Raw genomic sequence first — 23,349 nt, forward strand, 5'->3', positions numbered from 1 at the left:
GCTGTGGCTGTGGGCTGCCCTGACCTTGGAAATCAGTGCTAACCCCCAGGGAAGCGATGCCCTTGATAGAAGAGCCCACTCTGATCTTACTCCTCTGTTTTAGCTGTCAAGGAGGTCTGAAAGGCCAGCCTGTTAACAGGGTCAGTCAATTAACTCAACATAACCACGCTGTGCTCACTGTTGGCTGGATCAGTGTCCTGGTGGGGCCCCTTGTTGCACCTTATGGAGTGGATGGGATGGATAATTCTCTTGCAATGTGAGTAAAAACCAGGATAAACTTGTCAAATCCCCATCTTCCATCGTTAGTCTCTTGCCTTGAGAAGAAGATCCTCTGGATATGCATAGAAATTAAGGTTCTTGAAGGTGCTGAGGGTCTGGGGGACCGTGTTGGAGACTCCTGAAGTGTTGACTCCTTGGGGCTTGGAACAACCAGCAACCTTTGCCCAGGTCTCTCCTGCTGCGTGTCTAAACGCTGCTGTCTGTGCTCCCCGAGCCTGCCTCCAGCCCAGGCTGTTGTGCTGGCCTGAGAACTGGGGCAGTGTGGCTTAATTGGTGCTTTCAAGCAGTGCCAATTAAAAGGGCTCAGGCCTCTGTCTGAGCTGCTTCCTTCCCCTTCACATCCCTGTAAACACGGGAGGAGAGGCCAGAGGGCTGGGCTGTGAGGGGGAAATGGGCTGCCCCAGAGAGGGTCTGCCACCTCCATCTCTGGTGGCTTTCCAGGTAGCACTGGCCAAAGTCATGAGCAGCTGGGTCTGAATTGAACATTGATCCTGCAGTGAGAAGAGGGTGGTGTTTGCTCTGACCCATGACAGTCTGTCCCCACGGGTGCTACGAGGACAATGGGTGATGGGAAGAGGATAATGGGTGGTGGGAAGTGGGTGGTTCTGTTGGCTTTATGGTTGTGGTGCTAATGGAGCTGCTAATAGAGGCCAGGAAAGCAGCTGGAAACGCAGTGTGAAAGCTTGTGGTGGTTCAGACTGTGTGTCTGTGGCTGCTTGAGCTCCTTTGGCTCTGGATAGAGATGCCAGGCTTTCAGACCTGCAGCAGCTGCGGGCTGGCCCGGTGTCCTTGGGGAGGGCTGGGACCTTCCTCTGTCGTCCCTTGTGTTGCTCCTGATGATGATCCAGGCAGGGTTGGGGTGGGCAGCAGGTTTGATGGCCATGGGGTACCGACCCCAAGCTGGTGGTAGGGCAGCAGCACCCCTTAGCTCCTGGGTCCCCAGCAGTGCACCCCCAGCCCATCTTCAGGCCATGCTGACTTTGACCTCAGCATGGGGCATCTGCCATCTCCCCTTCCCCAGCTGCTGGCTTAGCTCTGGGGAAAGTCCCTCCTACATATTTGCTTCTGCAGAGAGCAGTTTCCTTCAGAGCACAACCTTCTGGGGAGGGTCAGGCTGAGACTCCTGCCCTTCAGCTCCTCAGTGTACCACTGTGAGGTCCCCAAGGTCCATCTGTCCTGCGAAGCCAGGATCTGCAGGCTACAGCTCAGGGTGGCGCTTGCTCCATGCCAGAGGTGTGGTTATGGTCTGGCTCTGGTGCTTCAGAGCCACGAAGGCGACTGCCAAAGATCTGCCATCTCTTGGGGGGGAAGAGGGGGGTGTCTCAGCACGTGCTCAGACCAGGGACCTGATCTCAGGGCGAGCTGGTGGGGAGGGAGAAACAGGGGCCGTCGCTTGGCCGCGTGCGGAGCCGACCAAGGCTCAGCGTGTGCTCCTGATCGTCATTTTAATTAGCAATATATTCTGGTGGAGAACAAAGGTCTGGCTTGCTGAAGCAGATGGCTGGGGGAGGAGGGAAGGGGGGGGTGGGGTGGGTGGGCTATATGGAGAGGTTCCTGCTTTATTATGGGGAGAGGCCACCGCGAGCAAACGGCACAGGCTGCAGATGCTCACCCCAGCTTTGGAGGGTGGTGGGCATTGAAAGCTGCAGCCATCTGCTCCTGGGGCCTGGCTGAGCACGTGCCTGCCCAAACCATAATGCATTCCTGGGGTGTGCAGCTCGCTGCTGTGCGTGACCCACCTCCAGCTGTAGCACCGCCGGGGCCGGGGGAACAATGCCTGTCCTGACATCAGCCCCCCCGTGCATCTGCCCCAGACCCTCTTTGTCCTCCCACCGGTGGTGGCCGACCCTGAGCCCTCATCACACAAAGGGACCCCCCTTCACCCTCCACAGCGGGGTGTTGGTGTGGGGAGGGAGGTCATGTAAGCACCACCCCCCCCCCGCCCTGGGGTCGGTGGGTTATGAGCCTGCAGCCCCCCCCATCCCTGCTACAGTCATCTGAAGAGGATGGCTATTTATGGGGTCATTGTGTGCTGTGGTTCTGGGGCTCTTGGCTTTGAGGCACATCCTTGAAGGGAGAGGCCCTGGTGTGAAAGGCCTTAGGTCTGATTCTGGATAGAAATGGGGGTGTTGCTTATGGAAAAGGACTTGGACACAGTGAATGGACACACCTTTGGAGTGTCACCCCCAGGATTGCCCTCAGATAAGTGGCATCCAAAGATAGCAGGTTGGCCCTCACCTCTGCAGGGACGCTTATGGGCAGGGATGATGTTGGCTCAGGTGTTGTTGGGAACACAGGATGTTTTCTGCCTTTGCAGGTGGTAACTTGATGGTACCTGTTGCCTCAGCTCCAGCTGTTTGTGTGTGCTTGTTCCGAGGGTTTCTCAGGCCCACTGGGAATCTGCCACCCTCGTGGCTCTGTGGTGGTGCCAGCTGGGCTGAGCTTCATTGGGCCAAAATCAGCAGCTTTCTAGTGCAGCATCACACACATTCTTGGCTTTGACCAGGACATCCAGTGCAGATGGAGGTTTCTGCCTCTGCTGGGCTCATTTCTGCCTGAAATCTGGCTGGGAAAGCAAAGGTGAAGCCCCAGTTGCCATCCAGGGCTTTCCCCCCTGCCCAGTTCTGCTCAGTGACCAGCCCCAAAAGTGGATCAGTACATTGAGATGCTGCAGCAGCAAACAGCCCTTGTACGGTCCAGCAGATGAACCAGGAGCAAGGAGCAGAGCTAAAAAAGTCCAGTGACCTAATCCTGTTTCCATGGTAACGCTGTAGATTAATGGCTTTTAGCTGTAATCTGAAGGAGATGTATTGAACTTTTTTGTACCATGATTTAGAGCCTCTTTATGTCCTGGGTGACTTTGACTTCAAATCCATCAGTCACGTGGCTGCTGAAGGATCTGCTTGTAACAGCAGCCAAGCAACATCTGCCAGTGCTGCTGCCACACCAGGAATTAATGTCCCTGAGCACTGGCGTGTGGGTAAATACCCCTGGCTGGTACAGGGGTGGTAGAGACAGGACAATGTGTAGTACATGGGGAAATCACTTAAAACAACAAAGCTCTGCCCTGAGCTGCTGTGGGATGGCCACAGAGGAAGCAGGATGGCTTAAGACCAGTAAAGAGTGTGTTGGTTTTGTTGCTCTAGCTATCTCAGCTTAGAGCTTGTTGGCTCCTGACAGAGCAGTGGTGAGAGGTTTTGGAGGGTGGGCTGCTGCCCCTCCAGCTCTGCCAGGGTGCCCCTTATCCAAAGGGAAAAGGCTCAAAGCATCTGAAGCTTCCTTTCCTGGAGTGCACCTGCTCTGGGAGCAGATGTCCCCATCGCCTTCACGTGGGTGGGCTCCCTGTGGTGCTTAATTACCTGCCAGGGATGCATGATGGGGGGTGGCTGGGATGCTCAGGCTCTGTGGCTGCTGTGGGTGGCATGGGATGTCATGGTGGCTGCAGGATGGTGGTGTGCCATGTCAGTGTCTTCCATGTAAGTGTCTTCCAAGGGATGCTTGAGACTTGGCACGCTGAGCTCAGCCACTGTCCTGGCTGCGTATGAGACCCCCGTGAGCTGCGATCCCCTGTGATGGGGAAATAGGGTGCTGGGAGGAAAGGGTAACCCAAATTCAGGTGGTGGCTGGATGTGGCTCATGAGCTGCCTGTCATCCTCATTATCTCGACCATCGATGCTTCAGAGACAAGCAGATTGGTTCATTTGGAGGGCAAATCTTTCCCTGCCCATCATCTGGTGGATGAGAAGCTGAACATGAGCTTCAGTGGCTCCTGCAGCTCAGAAGGGTGATGGTATCCTGGGCTCCATCAGCAGAGGGGTGACAGCAGGGACAGGGAGGGGATTGTCCCTCTCTGCTCTGCCCTTGGGAGGCCCCAGCTGGAGTCCTGTGTCCAGAGCTGGGGCCCAACACAAGAAAGATGTGGGACTGTTGGAGAGGGGTCAGAGGAGCCACGGAGATGCTCAGAGGGCTGGAGCAGCTGCCCTATGGAGAGAGGCTGAGGGAGCTGGGCTGGGTCAGCCTGGAGAAGAGAAGGCTGTGGGGGGACCTCATTGCAGCCTTCCAGTCCCTGAAGGGAGCAGAGGAACAGGAGGGGAATCAGCTTGTTAAAGGGCAGATAATGGCAGGACAAGGGGGATGGAGTGAAGCTGAAGGAGGGGAGGGTGAGATGAGATGTTAGGGGGAAGTTCTTTCCAGAGAGAGTGGTGAGGGGCTGGAAGGGCCTGCCCAGAGAGGGGGTGGGTGCCCCATCCCTGGGGGTGTTCAAGGCCAGGTTGGATGGGGCCCTGGGCAACCTTATGTAGCTCCAGGCCTGGAGGTTGGTGTCCCTGCCTGTGGCAGGGGGTTGGAGCTCTGTGATCCTTGGGGTCCCTCCCAACCCAGACCAGTCTGGGATTCTATGATTCTATGATCAACCTGCCAGACTCAGATTTGTCACTTCGGGGGAGGGGGGGGGGGGCTTTATGCACCTCGTGCCACCGCTGAGGTGTATCCCCACTGAAGAACCTCCCGTGCCAGAAGAAGGCAGCATCAAAGAGCTGTGGGTTGCCAGCCCAGCCTGCGGGGAGCGGGGAGATGAAAGGCTGGCGGCAGCACTGAAGCCCTGCAGCTCGTTTGATGCTGATCACTCAGTCTCTTTCATACAGGGGATGTCTTGCAATAGGAATAACTCCAGGAACCTTTTGTTTTCTCCCCAGCACTGGAAGACACGAGACAGCGAGGAGTATGAGGCCGAGGGTAAGAGCGAACCCCAGCGCTTGTAAAACCCCAGTACCTGTGTGGGCTTGGTCCCTTTTTGGCTTTGGAGATGCCTCAGAGGAGCACTCCCACTGTCTCAGGCTGGCTGGGCTCTGTTCCTGCCCCAGGGGTCTGGGTCTGGTCCCCAGTCCTGCCTGCGGGCTGCTGTAGTGGAGCACAGTTGGCACTCGATGTCAGCATGGACTTGTCATTAAATATCCCCTGCTTGTCCTGTAAGGGAGAGCGGGGTGACCCCCCCCAGGGCACAGAGATCTCCCCATCCTGCCCTGCTCCTTGTCCCACACAGACACAGCCTTTGGGGCTCAGGGACTGAACGGGGACAGCAGTGGGACCCATCCTGCTCTGGGATGTGGGTAGAGATGTTCTCTAGCTGGCCCATGTGGGGATGCTCGAGGGGACCCCATGGCTGGCCGTGTCCTAGCAAGTTCCTCTCTCTGCCACTCCTGCCACCAGGCTGTCAGGCTTTGGCACGAGCCCTCAGTGTTTGTAATGAAGCCATATGACTTTTAATTGCTTCAGTGCCTCCTCAATACCTCAGCTGCTCCCTACCCTCTGCCCCATCCAAACGGACCACATTGTGGCTCCAAAAGCTACTGTTCCAGCCTCAGGTGAGGTAGTGGGTGCAAGGTTTGACTGTCTAGTGAATGTTTCCAGTTGGGTGAGACTGGGCTTGACTGGGCTCCAGTTGTTTGCCGGAGGCAGAAGAAATGTGTTCAGCTGAAGGCTATCAGGTTTCTCCCTTCTTTGAAGGAGTGTTTGGAAGTATGTGGAGCAGAGCACACACTGCACTTCATGTTCAAAGGGTATGGGAGTGTATAGGCTGATCAACCTGGGGTGGGGTGACTGTTAGGGAGATGGGTAACCACTGAAGTTCTCAAGCTGGCTGAGCTATATGTGGATGTGCAGCGTGCTCAGTCCTCTCCCTTGATCCCATTGCTGCTGAAAAAGGAGTCATCCCAGTCATCCCTTCTCCACCCATTCCTGTGGGTAATGTGGCAGGACTGTGTTTCCCCTGGCCACCAGTTCACGCTGGCCACTGGACTCATCCATGTCCCCAAAGATCCTCCTGGCCTTGGTTGAACGCTGAGCAGGGTCTGCTCCTTCTGGTAGAGTCTGACAGCCCAGAACTTGTCATACCTCAAAGTTACAGGCAGGCTGTGCAGGATGAGGGAAGGCGAGTGGTCCCGCGGGGTCTGAGCGAGAAGGGAAGGACAACCCACAGCTGCAGCACGGGGCAAAACCCCACTGGGTCTTCTGCTGCTCCCTTCTTTCCAGGGCAGCTACGCTTCTGGAACCCAGATGACCTGAATGCCTCCCCCAGCACCTCTCTGCCCACCCCAGACTGGATAGAGGAGAAGCTCCAGGAGGTCTGTGAGCACCTCGGCATCACCCGCGACGGCCACTTGAACCGCAAGAAGCTGGTCTCCATCTGTGAGCAGTACGGGCTCCGGACAGCAGCTGGGGAGGTGAGTGGCCACTTACAGACCCCCATGCACCAACATACCTGGATTTTAGTGGGACCCCTACAGAAACCTAAAGCACAAGGTGATTTCTCAGCCCCAGCTCATAGCTTTCCAGCGAGCTGGTTGGTGTCAAACCAACAGACTAAGCTGACCCCATAGCGTGTGTGTCTCCTCATGCAACTGCAGAGTAACCTGGAATGTATAAAAACATACCCTAGATTCCAAGCATGTCATCTTAATCCCAGAAATCTTCTAGCTGGCCAGTAAATCCAGGTTGAAATATTCAGGGATGGTTACTTTGGAGTTTGCGAAGGCCCAAGGGCTGTTTGTGTCCTGCAGGAAGAGTCCATGAGAAAATATTTCATGAGGAAAAAAAAGTCTCTTGGAGAGTTAGGATTCAGTTTTATTAAAAAAATACCCCAAAACAGATTGTTTTGTACTCAGCATTGGTGAGGCTGCACCCTGAGTGCTGGGTCCAGTTCTGGGCCCCTCACTACAAGAAGGACATGGAGGTCCTGGAGCGAGTCCAGAGAAGGGCAACCAGGCTGGGGAAGGGGCTGGAGGGCAAATCCTCTGAGGAGCAGCTGAGGGAGCTGGGGGTGTTGAGCCTGGAGAAGAGGAGGCTGAGGGGAGACCTTCTCCCCACCTCCCCTGCCCTGCCAGGAGGGTGCAGAGAGGTGGGCGATGGTCTCTTCAGCCAGGGGACAGGAGATGGGACAAGGGGCAATGGGCTCAAGCTGCCCCAGGGCAGGGTCAGCTCAGCTGGGAGGGAAAAGTTCTTCCCTGGCAGAGTTGTGGGGCTGTGGCACAGGCTGCCCAGGGAGGGGCTGAGTCCCCAGCCCTGGGTGTGTTTAACAGAGGGGAGATGAGGTGCTCAGGGATCTGGTTTAGCACAGGACAGGGACGGTTGGACTGGATGAGCTTAAAGGGCTTTTCCAACCTTGTGATTCTGTTTTGCATCTTAAAATAGCCCAGCTTGTCATCATTTCCTTCCTAAAACACATTTTGGAGCAGGGATTCCTTTGCACCAGAACGTTTTCCGGATGTGAAGGCAGAAAATGGGGAAAAACCACCCTGTAAACAAAGAAATACAGAGGGAGTGACCTTAACCTGTCTGATCCTGATAAGGTTTGTCTTGCTTTTACAAAAGCAGACGTGCCCTGAAGCATAGAACACTTGTTATAACCTTGTAGTATCTTACTATGGGGTTTTTTCACTGCGTTGCTTTGAGCTGCTGGGGTTTTAGCATCCGTCTCACTACCCCACACCAAATCCCTGAGGTCACCCTGTGAATGAAACAAGGGGTGGGGATTTTTTCCATGCTTCCTTGCAAGGTGGAGGCTCTAAGATATCTGGGAGCTGGGCTGTGCTCTTATAGGCAGGATGTTTGTCCAGCAGGTCACAGGAGGGGATCCTCCCCCTCTGCTCTGCCCTGGTCAGGCCCCACCTGGAGTGTTGTGTCCAGTTCTGGGCTCCCTGGGATAAAAGAGACAGGGATCTCCTGGAGAGAGTCCAGAGGAGGGACAGAGATGCTGAAGGGCCTGGAGCATCTCCCCTGTGGGGAAAGGCTGAGTGAGGTGGGGCTGTTCAGCCTGCAGAGAAGAAGCCTGAGAGGGGATCTGATCAATGGGTATCAATAGCTGAAGGGTGGGACACAGGGGGACATGGGCAGCCTCTGCTCAGTGTCTGTGGGGACAGGACAAGGGGCGATGAGCTCAAGTGGGAGCACAGGGAGTTCCCCCCCAATGTGGGGAAGAACTTCTTCCCAGTGAGGGTGAGGGAGCCCTTGGACAGGCTGCCCAGGGGGTGTGGAGTCTCCTTCTCTGGAGAGATTCCAGCCCCGTCTGGACACCGCCCTGTGTGCCCTGTCCTAGGGACCCTGCTTTGGCAGAGGGTTGGACCCCATGGGCTCTGGGGGTCCCTTCTGACCCCTACAGCCCTGTGAGTCTGTTACCATGGTGGTTTTGGCCATATCAGCTGTGATTTCTATCCCCTGTCACTTGCAGGTGCTTGAAGAGGTTCTCCAGGACCTGGAGCAAGATGGCACCATGAGCATTGAGGATTTCTTCTATGGGTTGCTTAAAAGTGGGAAGTCACTGACGCCCTCGGCGTCTACTCCATACAGACAGCTGAAGCGTCACCTCTCCATGCAGGTGGGAAGCTGAGGTGCATCCTGGGGTAAAAGCAGGATGTGCCAGGGCATGGGGGGAAGAGTATGACACAGAAAGCTTTAAAAAGAGGATGTGGCTTCCCATTTTTACGGTAGGGTGGCTTGGTGATGGCTTTTGCTGGCTGTGGAGTGCAGTAAGTAGAGAGGGGTGGCAGCAGGGACAGGGAGGGGATTGTCCCTCTCTGCTCTGCCCCTGTGAGGCCCCAGCTGGAGTCCTGTGTCCAGAGCTGGGGCCCCAATACAAGAAAGATGTGGAGCTGTTGGAGAGGGGTCAGAGGAGCCACAGAGATGCTCAGAGAGCTGGAGCAGCTCCCCTACGGAGAGAGGCTGAGGGAGCTGGGCTGGTTCAGCCTGGAGAAGAGAAGGCTGTGGGGGGACCTCATTGCAGCCTTCTAGTCCCTGAAGGAAGCAGAGGAACAGGAGGGGAATCAGCTTGTTAAAGGGCAGAGACTGGCAGGACAAGGGGGATGGAGTGAAGCTGAAGGAGGGAGGGATTAGATGAGATGTTAGGGGGAAGTTCTTTGCAGAGAGAGTGGAACAGGCTGCCCAGTGAGGGGGTGGTTGCCCCGTCCCTGGGGGTGTTCAAGGCCAGGTTGGCTGGGGCCCTGGGCAACCTTGTGTAGCTCCAGGCCTGGAGGTTGGTGTCCCTGCCTGTGGCAGGGGGTTGGAGCTCTGTGACCCTTGGGGTCCCTCCCAACCCAGACCAGTCTGTGATTCTATATTGTAAACGGGTTGCAGGAGGGAAGCAGTGGCCTGGGGTAGGTTGGAGACTGTGGGTGCATGGGTCCTGCTTCTCTTGTGAACAGAATAAAATTAGAGCTGGAAATCTGCTGTCCAGCTCAGCCTGGAAGCTGAGGGTGTTGTGGTCTAGAGCTACAGTACCTGTGCACGTAACCACTGGAGTCTTTTAGGAGGGAGAGGTGACACCTGAAACCAGAAACAGACAGTGGAAACCACTTTTGGAGCACAGAGGGCAACTCTGAACTGTTGCTCCTCAGATTTACTTTAAATCCAAAGCGCCTGGTTGTGCAGCGGTGCTGTGAGGTCAGCAGTGGCGCTCCTGCCGGCTGTTTACTTGGCAGGGAGTTAAAGACAGACCTTAATCCTTAATCTCTGGAGTCCTGGTAGCGAAATGACATCTATAAGCCTGTCTTGTGGTGGGGTGGGCAGCTGCCTGGCTCTGCCCGTGCCCCGTCGCACCCTCTCCCCTCTCCCCGCAGTCCTTCGATGAAAGCGGGCGGCGCACCACCACCCCCTCGGCCATGCCCAGCACCATCGGCTTCTGCCTCTTCTCCAGCCTGGATGATGGGATGGGTTATGGCTGTGTGGAGGGCATCCTCGACTGCTGGCACCAGGAGGGCATAGAGAACAGCCAGGAGATCCTGAAGGTACTGGTGGCTCTTTCCCACCCCCTTATTTGCTGCTCTTTTATTTTCCCTATAGCTGGATTATTCCCCCCCTCCCCCCCCCTTTAAAATTCCCAGTACCAGCAACAAGAGTCCTGGGAAGCTTGCAGTAATTCCCTTTACTGAAATGATGCGGAGCCCCAGAGGGCTAGAAGTTAATGGTAAGAATGTCCCATGTCTTCCAGCTCTGCCCAGAATAGTCACCTCTCTTTGTCAAAAGCAATGTCAATTCCTTCCCCTCACCAGGCTGCCCCACCTCCAAAACCCCTCTGCGTTGGGTTGACCTCAATTACTGCTCCTGCTTAGGCTGTTCTGGCACTTGAAACCCTCACTGGTAATTAGCACTTCGTTATGTGGAGCGCAGGGGTCACAGCTCTGTGACATACCTGAAGTAAATCCCTTCATGCATGGGAGGAGGGACCTTCTTGTGCCCATGTCCCCAGAGGGTTCCCTGCAGTGCTGACAGCAGGTTTCTCTTGGTGTTTAACATCCATGTGGATAGCAGACATGTAATAAACTCAGTTGTTACTCAGGCTTTAAGACTCCCCTCTGACCTGGGCTTGATAACCTGGCACTGCTTTCACCAGCACAGCCTTAGCTTCTCCTGGTGCCTCTGTGGCACTGACCTGCCCTGTTACCTGTACCACCTTCTCCTTGGGAAGAGGTGGGATGTCTGTTAACATGTCCCTCCTACAAGGCTGCTTCTGTGTTGTCTCAGCTGCAGGAGCTGGTTGGGCATAACGTGGACATCTTCAGTGCAGAGGTCTCCTGGAGAATTAATAAATGCTTTTAATGAGGCGTGGCCTTAATTTCCTGCTCCTCTCTCAGCACAGCCAGGATGCCTTCTATCGCCCTGGCTGGCAGCAGCTCTTTCACATAGGCAGGTGACAGGGATGTCTGGTTTATTGCCCCAGAGCCATCGGTGACAGATGAATTGCCAAGCCAAGATCTCTTCTGAGCATCCTCCTTTCATTCTGTCACTTCATATATGAATGTCCCCAGGCTCCTGCAGGGCCAGGGAAGCCCATCCTGCTCCCCATCCTGCTCTAACAACGTGTTGTTTTGCAGGCCTTGGACTTCAGCTTGGATGGGAAGGTGAACTTGACAGAGCTGACACTGGCATTGGAAAATGAGCTTCTAATAACGAAGAACGGAGTCCACCAGGCAGCCCTGGCGAGCTTCAAAACAGAGATCAGGCACTTGCTGTAAGTCACCAGCTCTGCTGCTGCCTCTCTGCCCTCTCTGGCCCAGCAGGAGCTTGAGTAGCTGATGAGTAACAGCACCTCGTAGCACCTCTCCCAAGCAGCACTGCTGTTATATCAGAAGGTTGGGTTCTCTGTTAGCTTGGGGCAGAAACATTCAGCCCTTGGTTTTGTTCAGGTAGAACACTCAAACCCAAGTACTGCTGAAAAAGATATTAGTATTTTCTTTTAATAATCCCCCCAAAAGCAGCAGGGTGCTTCCAGCCCCCCTCTGCAATCTGGAAATGGTCCCTGCAACCTGATAGCCAGGGAATGCAAAGCTGCAGCTGCACCACTCATCCTACCTGTGTCCTTGCAGTAGTGTTCTGTAGGTTTTGCTGCGTGATGGAGGTGTGGGTGAGGTACAAAACCACCCCTGATCTCTTCACTTGAAAGTTAAGATTGTTTGACTTGGCCCTGGACTTGCCAGGAGGTTTCTCTAGCAAGATGCGAAACACTTCCCCATAGGTGTATTTAGTAGTTTATAAACTGAACACGTGGACTACTGAAGCTCAAATAGCTCTTCCCACCCACTGATTGATCCTCCTCTCCCTAGAGTGATGCTCTAAGCATCACTGCACCCTCAGTTTTGCATTGATTCGCTCCTGGCATGTAACTGTGGCATCCATCTGCCACATGCACAAGCTCCAGTTGTTACTGGGGTTTCCTTTGTGCTCTCCAGCTCTCAATCCTTGTGCATCCCTCTCTGTGCAATACAAGGAATGGCTTTTGCTGGCCATTCAGACAGCACGTGTCCTGTTAGTCGTTGGCTTATCACTCGTGCTTGCAACCTGCCCATGTTGCTTGGGTGAAACCTCATGAGATGAGGCAGGAAGGGCCCTGGGAAAATGGAGTAACATGGCAATTTGGGGAGACTGGCTCACATGATGGGGTCTCAGGACCTGTGGGGGTGTGGGGACAGCTCCAGAGCTATGCCTGCAAGTTCCTGTCTCAATGCAGCTGGTGATAAAAGACTCTTGGAGAGTTTTCCAGGCTGTTCTTGTCCAATGAGCCTCTTGCAAGTACCTTCTCTGGGGAGGCTAGGGAAAGTGAGCTAATCCATCCTGGTTGTGCTTCCCTCCTAGGGAGCGGGTCGACCAAGCTGCCAGAGAGAAGGAGAAGCTGCGGTCGGACTTGGAAAAAGCTGAGAAGCTGAAATCCCTGATGGCCTCTGAAGTGGACGACCACCACGCTGCCATTGAGCGCCGGAACGAGTACAACCTCAGGTACGGTGTCCTGGCCCAGCCCTCCTCTTTGGGATCGCTGCTGGGGCTCTGATGGAGGTAGCAGCTTCACTGAGCTGCACTCAGAACAGTGTCTGCTGCCTCTTCCTTCTTCTGAGCTCCTCTTACCTCCAATGCCTTGGTAGGAAGCTGGATGAGGAGTACAAGGAGCGAATCGCTGCTTTGAAGAACGAGCTGCGGAAAGAGAGGGAGCAAATCCTGCAGCAGGCTAATAAACAGCGGCTGGAGCTGGAGCAGGAGATAGAAAAGCTGAAAACTGATGAGAATTACATCAGGGATCGCCTCACCCTGTCCCTCAAGGTAACGGGGATGGAACGCGGCCGGTGGCTTCCCCCTGAAAGGCAAGGGTGCCCAGAAGTGGGGAGTGATGCTTGCCTCCTTTAGAAGATGAGTTAGGCCACGTGTTGAGCTGGCTGACAGTAATTTTAGCGCTGGGGTAGAGGTGCATCCTCAGTCTTGGGTTTTTTTGGGTCACCTTGGATTCGTCAGGCTGCGTTTCGAAGCTCTGCTGCCATCATGTGCAGCGCGGGTGTACAGCTGGTGGATGGGCTGTGTGCCTTACTGGCTGTCTAGCCAGAAGATAACAGGGCTTGATGAAGTTTAAAAGAATTCTCTAAAGCATAAAAAAAAACCCCAAACCCCTTCCTCTAAAGCAAGGTCGCTGTTACGCCTGTTGATTTATCTGCAGCTGAATGCAATGGTGTTGCTCCCCTGTGACCTACAGATTCACATCCTTTTCCGAGGATCCTTTTCTCTTTTGGAAAGCACTGAAGTCCCAACTCTCTATTTTACCATATAATTAACTTTTGCTTAGTTAAATCACAAGGGTTGGCAGGGACCCCCAGAGCCCATGGGGTCCAACCCCCTGCCAAAGCAGGGTCCCTAGGACAGGGCACACAGGGCGCTGTCCAGACGGGGCTGGAATCTCTCCAGAGAAGGAGACTCCACACCCCCTGGGCAGCCTGTCCCAGGGCTCCCTCACCCTCACTGGCAAGAAGTTCTTCCCCAGATTGGGGGGGGAACTCCCTGTGCTCCAACTTGAGCCCATCGCCCCTTGTCCTGTCCCCACAGACACTGAGCAGAGGCTGCCCATGGCCCCCTGTGTCCCACCCTTCAGCTATTGATACCCATTGATCAGATCCCCTCTCAGGCTTCTTCTCTCCAGGCTGAACAGCCGCAGCTCACTCAGCCTTTCCTCACAGGGGAGATATAAAAAGCCCCAAGTGCTAACGGTGTTGTCTTACAAACGACATCAAAAGTGCTGACAGAGAGAGCTGAATGCACCCTTAGAGATGGTGAGGTGGGCAGTTTTGGGAAGGGGTGGCCATCCTGTGAGCATCAGGAGGGTTGTGAAATAATCCAATGAGGTCAGAGACGTGGAGGGGTGCAGGGTTGGACCTAGCTGCAGGTCCAGGGTTTCGTGCTCACTGGGGCAAGAATTCCCATGGCTTTAATTCCTAGCTTGGGCTGGAGCTTGTAACAGTGCTGGGCTCCAATTTTGACTGGGTGATTAGTCTTTCTAATGAGTTACTACACACTGGTGTTAGCCTTTGCCAAATGCTGAGGCTGTTTTTGGGGGGGGGGGTTGTTTGTTTGCTCCAGGAAAACAGCCGCCTGGAAAGTGAGCTGCTGGAATCGGGAGACAAACTGGCTGAGTATGAAAGTTTGGCAAGCAAACTGCAGAGGAACTTGGAAAACGTCCTGGCTGAGAAGGTAAATCCTCCTCCTCTTGGTGTGCTCCCAGAATTAAATGGCTTTTCAGTTAGGACGCTTGAGCTGCCGCTTTAACCGGTGGCCGGAGGCTCTTGGGGTCCCTCTCCAGATGTAACCAAGGTGCAGCCTTGGACATGGGCTGCCTTCTGGACTTCAATTAAGGAATTTAAAGCTGCCTTAGCTGTAGTTTTATATTAATTAATAGCAGGGAGCCTTACAGTGAATCAACCATCCCACGGCTCTGCAGGGATTTGATTTTTCCCTGGTTAGACCCAACGTGCAGCTCCCTTCCAGGGAAGGTGATGAGATGAGGGGTTAGGTGTTACGTGGCAGCTCTGCTAAACTCTGATGGAAACCAAAGTGAAGAGCTGATTGTGGCTGTATTGCAACCTGTCAGCTTCTCCAAAGGTGTTTTAGTGTGTGTCTGCAGACAAAGGCTCTTGTACCAGGATTCTCACCCAGCATCTGTTTCCCAGACTTCTTTAAAGCTGGGATTAGGTCTCAAATGGCACTATGCAGATGCTGTGCTAGGAAGCTGTGGTCTTGAAATCCAAATTAGCATGAAGGAGATGGTGAGAGAGCAGCTAGGAGAGCTACTCACTGGCCTCTACCACCAGAGAAGCAGAGCTGCTGTATTTAGGGTGAGAGGAGTGGGGAGGGATGCTGGTGATGAGCAGAACTGTCAGGGAGAGTGACTGCATCCTGTTGATCCTGTTTCAGTTTGGCGACCTGGATCCCAGCAGTGCTGAGTTCTTCCTTCAGGAGGAGAGGCTGGCACAGATGAGAAGCGAGTACGAGCGGCAGTGCAGAGTAAGTGGAGTGTTGTGGGGGGGACACCCAGGCCCCAGCCCCCATGTTTGCTGGGGGTGCCCTCTGACTGATGAAATACATTTTGCCCTGGTTTGAATTCAGCTAACAGGAGCTCACAGCAGAAGTAAGAGAGATCCAAACGGTGGTGGTTTCCAAAACAGTATGTTTCTAAAATGGAAGTGAAAACCTAAAGCTTGCCTTCCCTACCCCTGACTGGTGTGTGGCCAGGTGCTCTAAGGAGGGGCTGCAGCACTGTGTCAGGTTCTGTGCTTCAGTTCTAGCAACCCCAGGCAGCACTACAGGCTTGGGACAGGAGCTGGGAAACTGCACAGGGTAGAAGGACCTGGGGGTGTTGCTTGATGCTCACCTGAACATGAGCCAGCAGTGTGCCCAGCTGGCCAAGAAGGCCAACGGCATCCTGGTGGGGTCAGACCCAGTGTGGCAGCAGGGAGCTGATCATCCCCCTGTGCTCAGCTCTGGTGAGGCTGCACCTCGAGTGCTGGGTCCAGTTCTGGGCTTCTCACTAAAAGAAGGACATTGAGGCCCTGGAGCGAGTCCAGAGAAGGGCAACCAGGCTGGGGAAGGGGCTGGAGGGCAAATCCTCTGAGGAGCAGCTGAGGGAGCTGGGGGTGTTGAGCCTGGAGAAGAAGATCAGGGGAGATCAATGAGTCTCTACTACTGTAGTTCCCTCCTAAATGCCACAGTGTGGGAGTGAGTTGACCTACACATGTTCAGATGCCTTGGTTGCTCTCACTCAAGGCTTGGGGGTGTTTTTTTCTGCCCTTGTCTCCATCTCAGGAGCTGCAAGACCAGATAGATGAGCTGCACTCAGAGCTGGAGGAGTACCGTGCCCAAGGCAAAGTGCTCAGGCCCTCGCTGAAAAATTCACTGTCTGAAGAGTTTGACATTGATATGAAAAGTCATGGCAACAGCGGTATTGAGCCTGACCAAGGTAAAGATCATAGACTGGTCTGGGTTGGGTGGGACCCCAAGGATCACAGAGCTCCAACCCCCTGCCACAGGCAGGGACACCAACCTCCAGGCCTGGAGCTACACAAGGTTGCCCAGGGCCCCATCCAACCTGGCCTTGAACACCCCCAGGGATGGGGCACCCACCCCCTCTCTGGGCAGCCTGTTCCAGCCCCTTACCACTCTCTCTGGAAAGAACTTCCCCCTAATATCTCATCTAACCCTTCCCTCTTTCAGCTTCACTCCATCCCCCTTGTCCTGCCATTGTCTACCCTTTTAAAAAGCTGATTCCCCTAACATCTCCTGTCTGACTGACTCCTGGGCTGTCAGTATTTCTGGTAACATCTTAGAGGTAAAAACATACCCAAACCTCCACGGTGAGACACAGCCACAGCTTCTGTTTCGCTGTTTAAGGTGGTGGAACGTGGCTGCTGTGCTGTCTGCAGAGCTGAAACTCATGCTCATTGTTTCGTGTCTCTGATGGGAATCAGAGCTGCAAGTAGCTGTCTAAAGAAATTTCAGTTGATGAAATAGTTCTTTTGAGAGCTTATCTCTTTGGGCTTCAAGAAAATGTGTGGAACTACTGTTTTTAAAGGGCTTGGTTCAGAAGACTGCAACCCATTAAACATGAGCATAGAGGCAGAAATGGCTATTGAGCAAATGAAGGAACAACACCACCAGGATCTACATCACCTCAAACAGGAGCTTGAAGACACAGTAAGCTACTTTAACTTCAAACTTCACAACTTTTCCAGCCTCTTCATACAGCTGGAACAGTCTTGAGGAGGACTTTTAATTCCTGGTCACATTATAACTTTGCTGGGAACATGAGCCTCCCCATTCCCTGCTCCTTCTGCACGTTGTTGTGCAATGCAGAGGGCTGATGAAATGGTGCTGTAGATCCTTGGGCCACCAGGATCATGGGGCCTGGCAGCCAAGGAGCAAGTGGTGAGCTTTCCAAGGCAGTATATTTATAATTGATAGAGGACTCGAGCCATTTCACATATGGCATAACCCAGCTACACTGAAACTGTACTGGGATGAAGCTGGGATGGGATTGGGGAAAGGGAACTGCTGCACTGTTACTCCAAAATCATTATTCTCTTGAATGATTAATTTTCCTTCAGGCTTTCTCTCAGCAAAACAAAAAAGCCAACCACCCCAAACAACCAGAACCTTCTGGAAGGTTTTCTCATCTACCCTTTAATTTGGGGGAGGATTTAAGAAAGTAATTGGTGAAATAAAGTGCCCACTTGCAACCCACCAAGCTATTTAGGGATTGAAAAATGACTAGTTGCTTCTCCTTCTCCCCATCACCCTCCCCACACATGGATTTGCTTAATGGAAAACCAATGAATTTCAGAAGTTACTGCAGAATAGTCATCTTTATCCTGGTAAGAAATGAAGCTGAGTGCTTCAGCGTTCTTCACTGGGGAAATCACAGAATCCCAGACTGGTCTGGGTTGGAAGGGACCCCAAGGATCACAGAGCTCCAACTCCCTGCCACAGGCAGGGACACCAACCTCCAGGCCTGGAGCTACACAAGGTTGCCCAGGGCCCCAGCCAACCTGGCCTTGAACACCCACAGGGATGGGGCACCCACCCCCTCTCTGGGCAGCCTGTTCCAGCCCCTCACCACTCTCTCTGGAAAGAACTTCCCTCTAATAAATAAATAAATATCAGATGTGAAGTATTTGATAGACTGTATGGAAATGGGCAGTACTGGAGTGCTGAGTGAACATCTCTGGAGAACACGCTGTCAAAAATGATCTAAGCCACTCTGTTCTGACCTACAACTACCTGAAGGGAGGTTGTAGAGAGGTGGGCGATGGTCTCTTCAGCCAGGGGACAGGAGATGGGACAAGGGGCAATGAGTTCAAGCTGCCCCAGGGCAGGGTCAGCTCACATAGGAAAAGTTCTTCCCTGGCAGAGTTGTCAGGGCCTGGCACAGGCTGCCCAGGGAGGGGGCCGAGTCCCCAGCCCTGGGTGTGTTTAACAGAGGGGAGATGAGGTGCTCAGGGATCTGGTTTAGCATAGGACAGGGATGGTTGGACTCGATGAGCTTAAAGGTCTTTTCCAACCTGGTGATTCTAATTCTGTTTTCCTGTTTGTAGGTGAGTCACTATGAAAAGCAGCTGGATGAGACCAAACTCCACTGTGAGAAGGAGCTGGAGGATATGAGGAAGAAGCACAGTGATGAGATGCATGTCATGGAAAAGCAAATAACTGGCCTTAAAAATCAAATCTCTGAACTGCAAGGAGAGGCAGCCACGCTCCGGGAGCAGCGAGAAAAGCTCCAGTCTGAACATAACGAGGAGAAGAGCAAATTACAGCTGTGTTTCGATGAGGAGAAAGCCAATCTCAGAGAACTCTTGAGGCAGGAGCATGAAGAAGAGGTTAGAGTCAGGCTGGAGCAGGTCAACGAGAAGTTCAGTCAAGAGCGGGAAGAACTGATACAAAACAGTGTCTGGGTGGAAGAGAAGATGAGGGTGTTGGTGCAGACGCTGCAGGAAGAGAAGGGAGAGCTGGAATGTGGCTTCCGTGAGCAGCTGGAAAGGATGGCAGAGGGCCATGCCCTGGAGAAAGAAGAGCTCCTGAGGAAGCACAAGCAGGCCCTGGAGGAGGAAAGGTGAGTGTCACCGCTGGCAAGGGACAGTAGTGGCATGGTGCTGACCTCAACAGCTCGGTCTGGTGACCACAGTGAACCTAGTGACCCCTGACACAATCATGTTTGATTCCAGGGGCTTTTTATTTTTTCTCATGACCTTCCTCAAGCAGATATTTGTATTGATTTATTTTATCATGCTCACCCAGAGGCAGCAGCAGTGCCAGAGGTAACCAGGCGTGACCCGTGTGAGCACTGCTTGGTGTCCCTGCGCTTTACAAATCCCCACTCTGTACTTCTAAAGCCTTTTGGGTTTTCTTCTCCAAAGTAAAGGGATGGCTGGTAAATGGGGCTGTTTTTTAGGCAGGATCAAGTGTCAAAAGAAGTGGAAACCATCCTGGGGTGATGGGGGTAAGAACGTTGGCCCCCCACAAATCTGATCACAAAAATAGACGGGCATATGTTTTATGTCAAGCCTTTTCTGAGCATATGCCATGAGTTAACACTTCTCCAAGGCAGTTAGACTTTTATTTTTGAGATTTCAACAGATTGCCTCCAATTCTTAGTGCTCAGGAACACCCATCAAATAGCACTTCATCTAAAACTCAGGGAAGAAAAGTAATTTTTCAGCTTGTTTGCTTCAGCCCAAAAAGCCATTTCACAGAATTGTAGAATCACAGAATCATAGGGGTTGGAAGGGACCTCCAGAGATCATCAGGTCCAGCCCCTAGACCCCCATTTGAATCTCTCTGGGGTGTAGTAATGTGTTATGTTAACGTGTTTAGGAGAGAAATGGCCAGTGACTATAACGGAAGAGCGGCTCGTGCCGAAACTCAGTTCTCTGTCGCCACCCAAACCCTTGTGAATAAATATGAAGAAACCATCCAAAACCTGGAAGGACGTCACCAGCGAGAGCTGCATGAACTCGCCGAGCATCAGAGGGAGGAGAAGTCTCAGTGGGAGTTTGAAAAGGATGAAATCGCTCAGGAGGTCGCTGAAGCTCACGAGGAACTGAAGAAAAGCCTGGCAAAGGAAAAGGCTGTTTCTTCTGCCCTGACCCAGGAGAAAGATCTCCTGGAGAAGAACTTCAAGGAGGAGGTGAACAAGCTGGTGTGCGAGAGAGAGCAGCTTGAGAAGGAGCTGAGAGAGCTGAGGAATGCTGCTGAGGAGCAAGAGAAAAAGCTGAGTGATGTAATAACACAGCTCCAAGATGACTACAAACAAGAGCTACGGGTCAAGGAAGAGCGCATGTCTGTGGTGGAGGAGGATGGGAGGCTGGCTAGGCAAAAGCTGGAGAATCTTGACAGTGAATACAAGCAAGAGAAAGAAGAACTCAATTCCAAGCTTCTTGCTTTGGAGAGCTTAAACAAAGACATCTGCATGAGAGCAGAATCAGAGAAGGCTGAGATGAGTTTGGAAATCTCAAACCTTCAAGAACAAATACGGAAGCTGCAGTGGGAGAGACACAGCTTTTCTGCACTACAGAATCACTACAGGGCGCTGGAAAAGGAGTATGCCAAAGCAAAGAGTAAAATCGCTTCTTTCTCTGGTGTGGAGCCTCTGGGAGATGATGCAGATGTTCTCCTAAACCTCCAGAAAGTGCATGAGCAAGCTGTGAAGGAGAACGTCCGAATGGCTGCTGAGATCATCAGGCTGCAGCACAGGTTGCGAGCCGTGGAGCCAAAGCCTGGGCAACCTCCTGGTTCTGGCTGCTCCGACTCCAGCTCGGAAGGGTCTCAGCTGCTGGATGACATAGATTCTGTCTCTGAAGGGTTGGCATGGGATCATAAAGATGCAGACAAGGAAATGGATTCAAATGTCCTTCTGTTTTCGGAGGCTGATGCTACAGACCTGGAAGAGATGGCTGAGATGGATTCAGATTGGGAGAAAACAGACATTAAAGCTGGAGCAGGCAGCTGTGGACTCAAGGTGGAGGTGTGTCAGATGAGAGGAAGCAAAGCAACACTGGAGGCTGCTGGCAGTCAGGATCATGACAAGAATGAAGAGCTGTATTTTTGGGTCCCTCTGCTGCAAAATAAGAGGGATCCTGAGAAAGTTCCTAGACCAAAAATGCCCCACAATGATGTTAGGCAGCAGAAGGGTCAGCTGCTAAATCACAGAACAGCTCCCAAAAATCAAGGGTTTGTTCCTGAAGCTTCAAAGCAGCAGGTTGAGCTTGAGAAGGCTGAAGAACTGAGGGAAGCCTCTCTGCAGCCTGATCGTGCTCCTGGGTCAAGAAATGGTGACCTGAAAAGCGTTATAGCTCAGCTGTGGGAAAGGGTTGAAGAGCTGGAAGACAGATCAATGGCCCAGGCTAAACTTCTGTTGCTGCAAGAAGAAATTCAGGCAGAAAATGAGGCCCTCAGATCTGAAATTGTACAGTTAGTCCAAAAAAATAAAGCACTAGAAGACAACCTGTGTAAGCTGAGGGGTCTCCACTGCAAACAGGAAGAAAGTAAACTGGAAAGTATGCTCAGAGAGGAAAACACACAGCTCCTCCAAAGACTTAAAGATCTGGAAGATGTCCAAGAACAAGGTGCACAAGGAGATGTCAATGCAGAGTGTGATAAGTTATGGCTGCCATGCCAGCTTGGGAAGCTGGAAGAAGATGTCTCTGCATTTCCAGGCCAGCAAGACAAGCATGCCCAAAGCACACTGAGAGAAAGCTTGGAAAAGAGGGAGCTGCAAGAGCCCAAGGGAAAACTGAAGGAGAAGGTGGCTGCACCGCTTAACCCGAACGACGTGGAGCTCCCTGAAGAGAGAAGGGAGAGGAACACAGTGACCCAGGGCTTGCAGAGCTTGTGCACTGAGCTGCAGCACAAGGTTGATCTCCTGAGGTAACGTACGCTGTGTGGAAATGTGCTGCCCCACAGTAATCACACGTGCTGCTTAGAAACTAACCTAGCGCCCTGCTCGTCGCTTCCCAGCCGCCTGCCTGCCCTGGCTGCTGCATTAACCACTGTAGCTTAACTCTGGTTAGAAATCAGTGCCTGGGACTCTAACTCCTAGCAAGAGGGCCCATTTTAATCGTGGATAACAACGGTTGACTTACTCCTCTGTGACCATGACCTAACACGGGAGTGACCTGCCAGCTCTTCTGTCTGGGGATGTAGTCACCTTCAGCGTGTGGCTTGTGGGTACAGCAGAACCCGCTCTGGGGTTCCTTTATATCCAAAATACTCTGGTGATGCTTCCAGAATGCTTTTGGCTTTTACTAATATCACTACTTTGTCGCTTGGTTTGCTTCTAGTACGGAATGTTACTCAGGATGCTAAAAGTGCTTCTGGTTTTCTCAGTATTTAAGTTAAAACTTAGAGAATTATGGTGACTTTCCCCCCTCCCCAGGTCAGGTGCAGTTGTGTTAGGAACCCATCAGGCATGTGCCATGGTGAGCACCACTACAGCACAGAGACTGTAATAGGTTTTACCTACTTGGGTTTTAGCTGCTGTGTTTCAGCAAGGACCTTCTCTGGAGACCATAAAGTGGTTTAATTACTGTTCAACACCAGCTTCCTGCAGGAAATTGTTCTTTTGGGCATGTCGCTGTGGTTTTGGGCTCAAACAGCTGGGGAAACAGCTCATTCATAGAATCACAGAATGGTCTGGGTTGGGAGGGACCCCAAGGATCACAGAGTTCCAACCCTTGCAACAGGCAGGGACACCAACCTCCAGGCCTGGAGCTACACAAGGTTGCCCAGGGCCCCAGCCAACCTGGCCTTGAACACCCCCAGGGACGGGGCACCCACCCCCTCTCTGGGCAGCCCCTTCCAGCCCCTCACCACTCTCTCTGTAAAGAACTTCCCCCTAATATCTAATTTAAACCTTCCTTTAGCTCATTCTCCCAGCAATCTGCATGTCGAGGTGTCAAGCTGGTTAAAGTTGTGTGAAGTATAACATAAGGACCTGAAGAGATAGCACCACGCTGGTGTGGAACTTGTCCCAGGTATCTCAGATTTTGAGGGACAAAAGCATGCCCAAAAAAGCCCCTTTTTCATGAGAAGCACTCCTGAAATGACATGTGAATTCCACGTACTGATCCTACATAAAATAAATCAGTTGTAGGTGTGTTCTGAACTACTACAGGTAGCTGAGGCGTTCAGTAGTTGTTGTCCCTATGGGCCTTGAGGGTACATGGAGAGTTTTCACTTGTATCCTGTCTCTGCTGCAGGTGTGAAGCTGAGAAGCTCAGGGAAGAAAACGCTGTTCTGAAAACTGAAGTGACTTTGCTGCACGAGGAAGGTAGTGCTTCCAGCCTGAAGCTGAGGGAGCTCAACGGATCCCGAGAGGAAATGTGGTGAGAATCCATAGGGAGGGACACATACCACATGTGGGCCTGCAGGCCCTTGTGGCCGTGCTGACATGATGGTTACATCAAAGGACTGGGCTGTTGGAGAGCAGCGTGGGTAGGAGGGACGTGGGGGTCCTGGGGGACAGCAGGATGCCCATGGCCAGTAATGTGCCCTCGTGGCTAAGAAGGCCGATGGCATCCTGGGGTGTGTCAGAAGGGGGTGGTTAGGAGGTCAAGAGAGGCCCTTCTCCCCCTCTGCTCTGTCCTGGGGAGACCCCACCGGGAATATTGTGTCCAGTTCTGGGCCCCTCAGCTCCAGAAGGACACAGAACTCCTTGGAAGAGCCCAGCACAGGAACACCAAGGTGATGGAGTGGGACACCTTCCTCCTGAGGAGAGGCTGAGGG

At 52.9% G+C, this 23,349-nt stretch overlaps 1 protein-coding gene across 1 annotated transcript in view; it reads left to right on the plus strand.

The window, feature by feature from the left end:
* NIN (ninein) overlaps positions 1-23,349 on the plus strand; it is a gene marked incomplete at its 3' end in the record, with an annotated part of 60,229 nt that overhangs the window by 16,070 nt on the left and 20,810 nt on the right. The window contains exons 4-17 of the mRNA XM_084270582.1: positions 4,974-5,013; positions 6,310-6,500; positions 8,504-8,650; positions 9,888-10,055; positions 11,142-11,278; positions 12,400-12,540; positions 12,684-12,858; positions 14,161-14,271; positions 14,992-15,081; positions 15,880-16,033; positions 16,646-16,767; positions 18,165-18,679; positions 19,441-21,492; positions 22,824-22,949. Coding sequence (XP_084126708.1) covers positions 4,974-5,013; positions 6,310-6,500; positions 8,504-8,650; positions 9,888-10,055; positions 11,142-11,278; positions 12,400-12,540; positions 12,684-12,858; positions 14,161-14,271; positions 14,992-15,081; positions 15,880-16,033; positions 16,646-16,767; positions 18,165-18,679; positions 19,441-21,492; positions 22,824-22,949 — 4,169 coding nt within the window. The remainder of the gene's footprint in view (positions 1-4,973; positions 5,014-6,309; positions 6,501-8,503; positions 8,651-9,887; positions 10,056-11,141; positions 11,279-12,399; positions 12,541-12,683; positions 12,859-14,160; positions 14,272-14,991; positions 15,082-15,879; positions 16,034-16,645; positions 16,768-18,164; positions 18,680-19,440; positions 21,493-22,823; positions 22,950-23,349) is intronic.

This window comes from Gallinula chloropus (assembly GCF_964237585.1).
Source record: "Gallinula chloropus genome assembly, chromosome: 14".
Lineage (NCBI taxonomy): Eukaryota > Metazoa > Chordata > Aves > Gruiformes > Rallidae > Gallinula > Gallinula chloropus.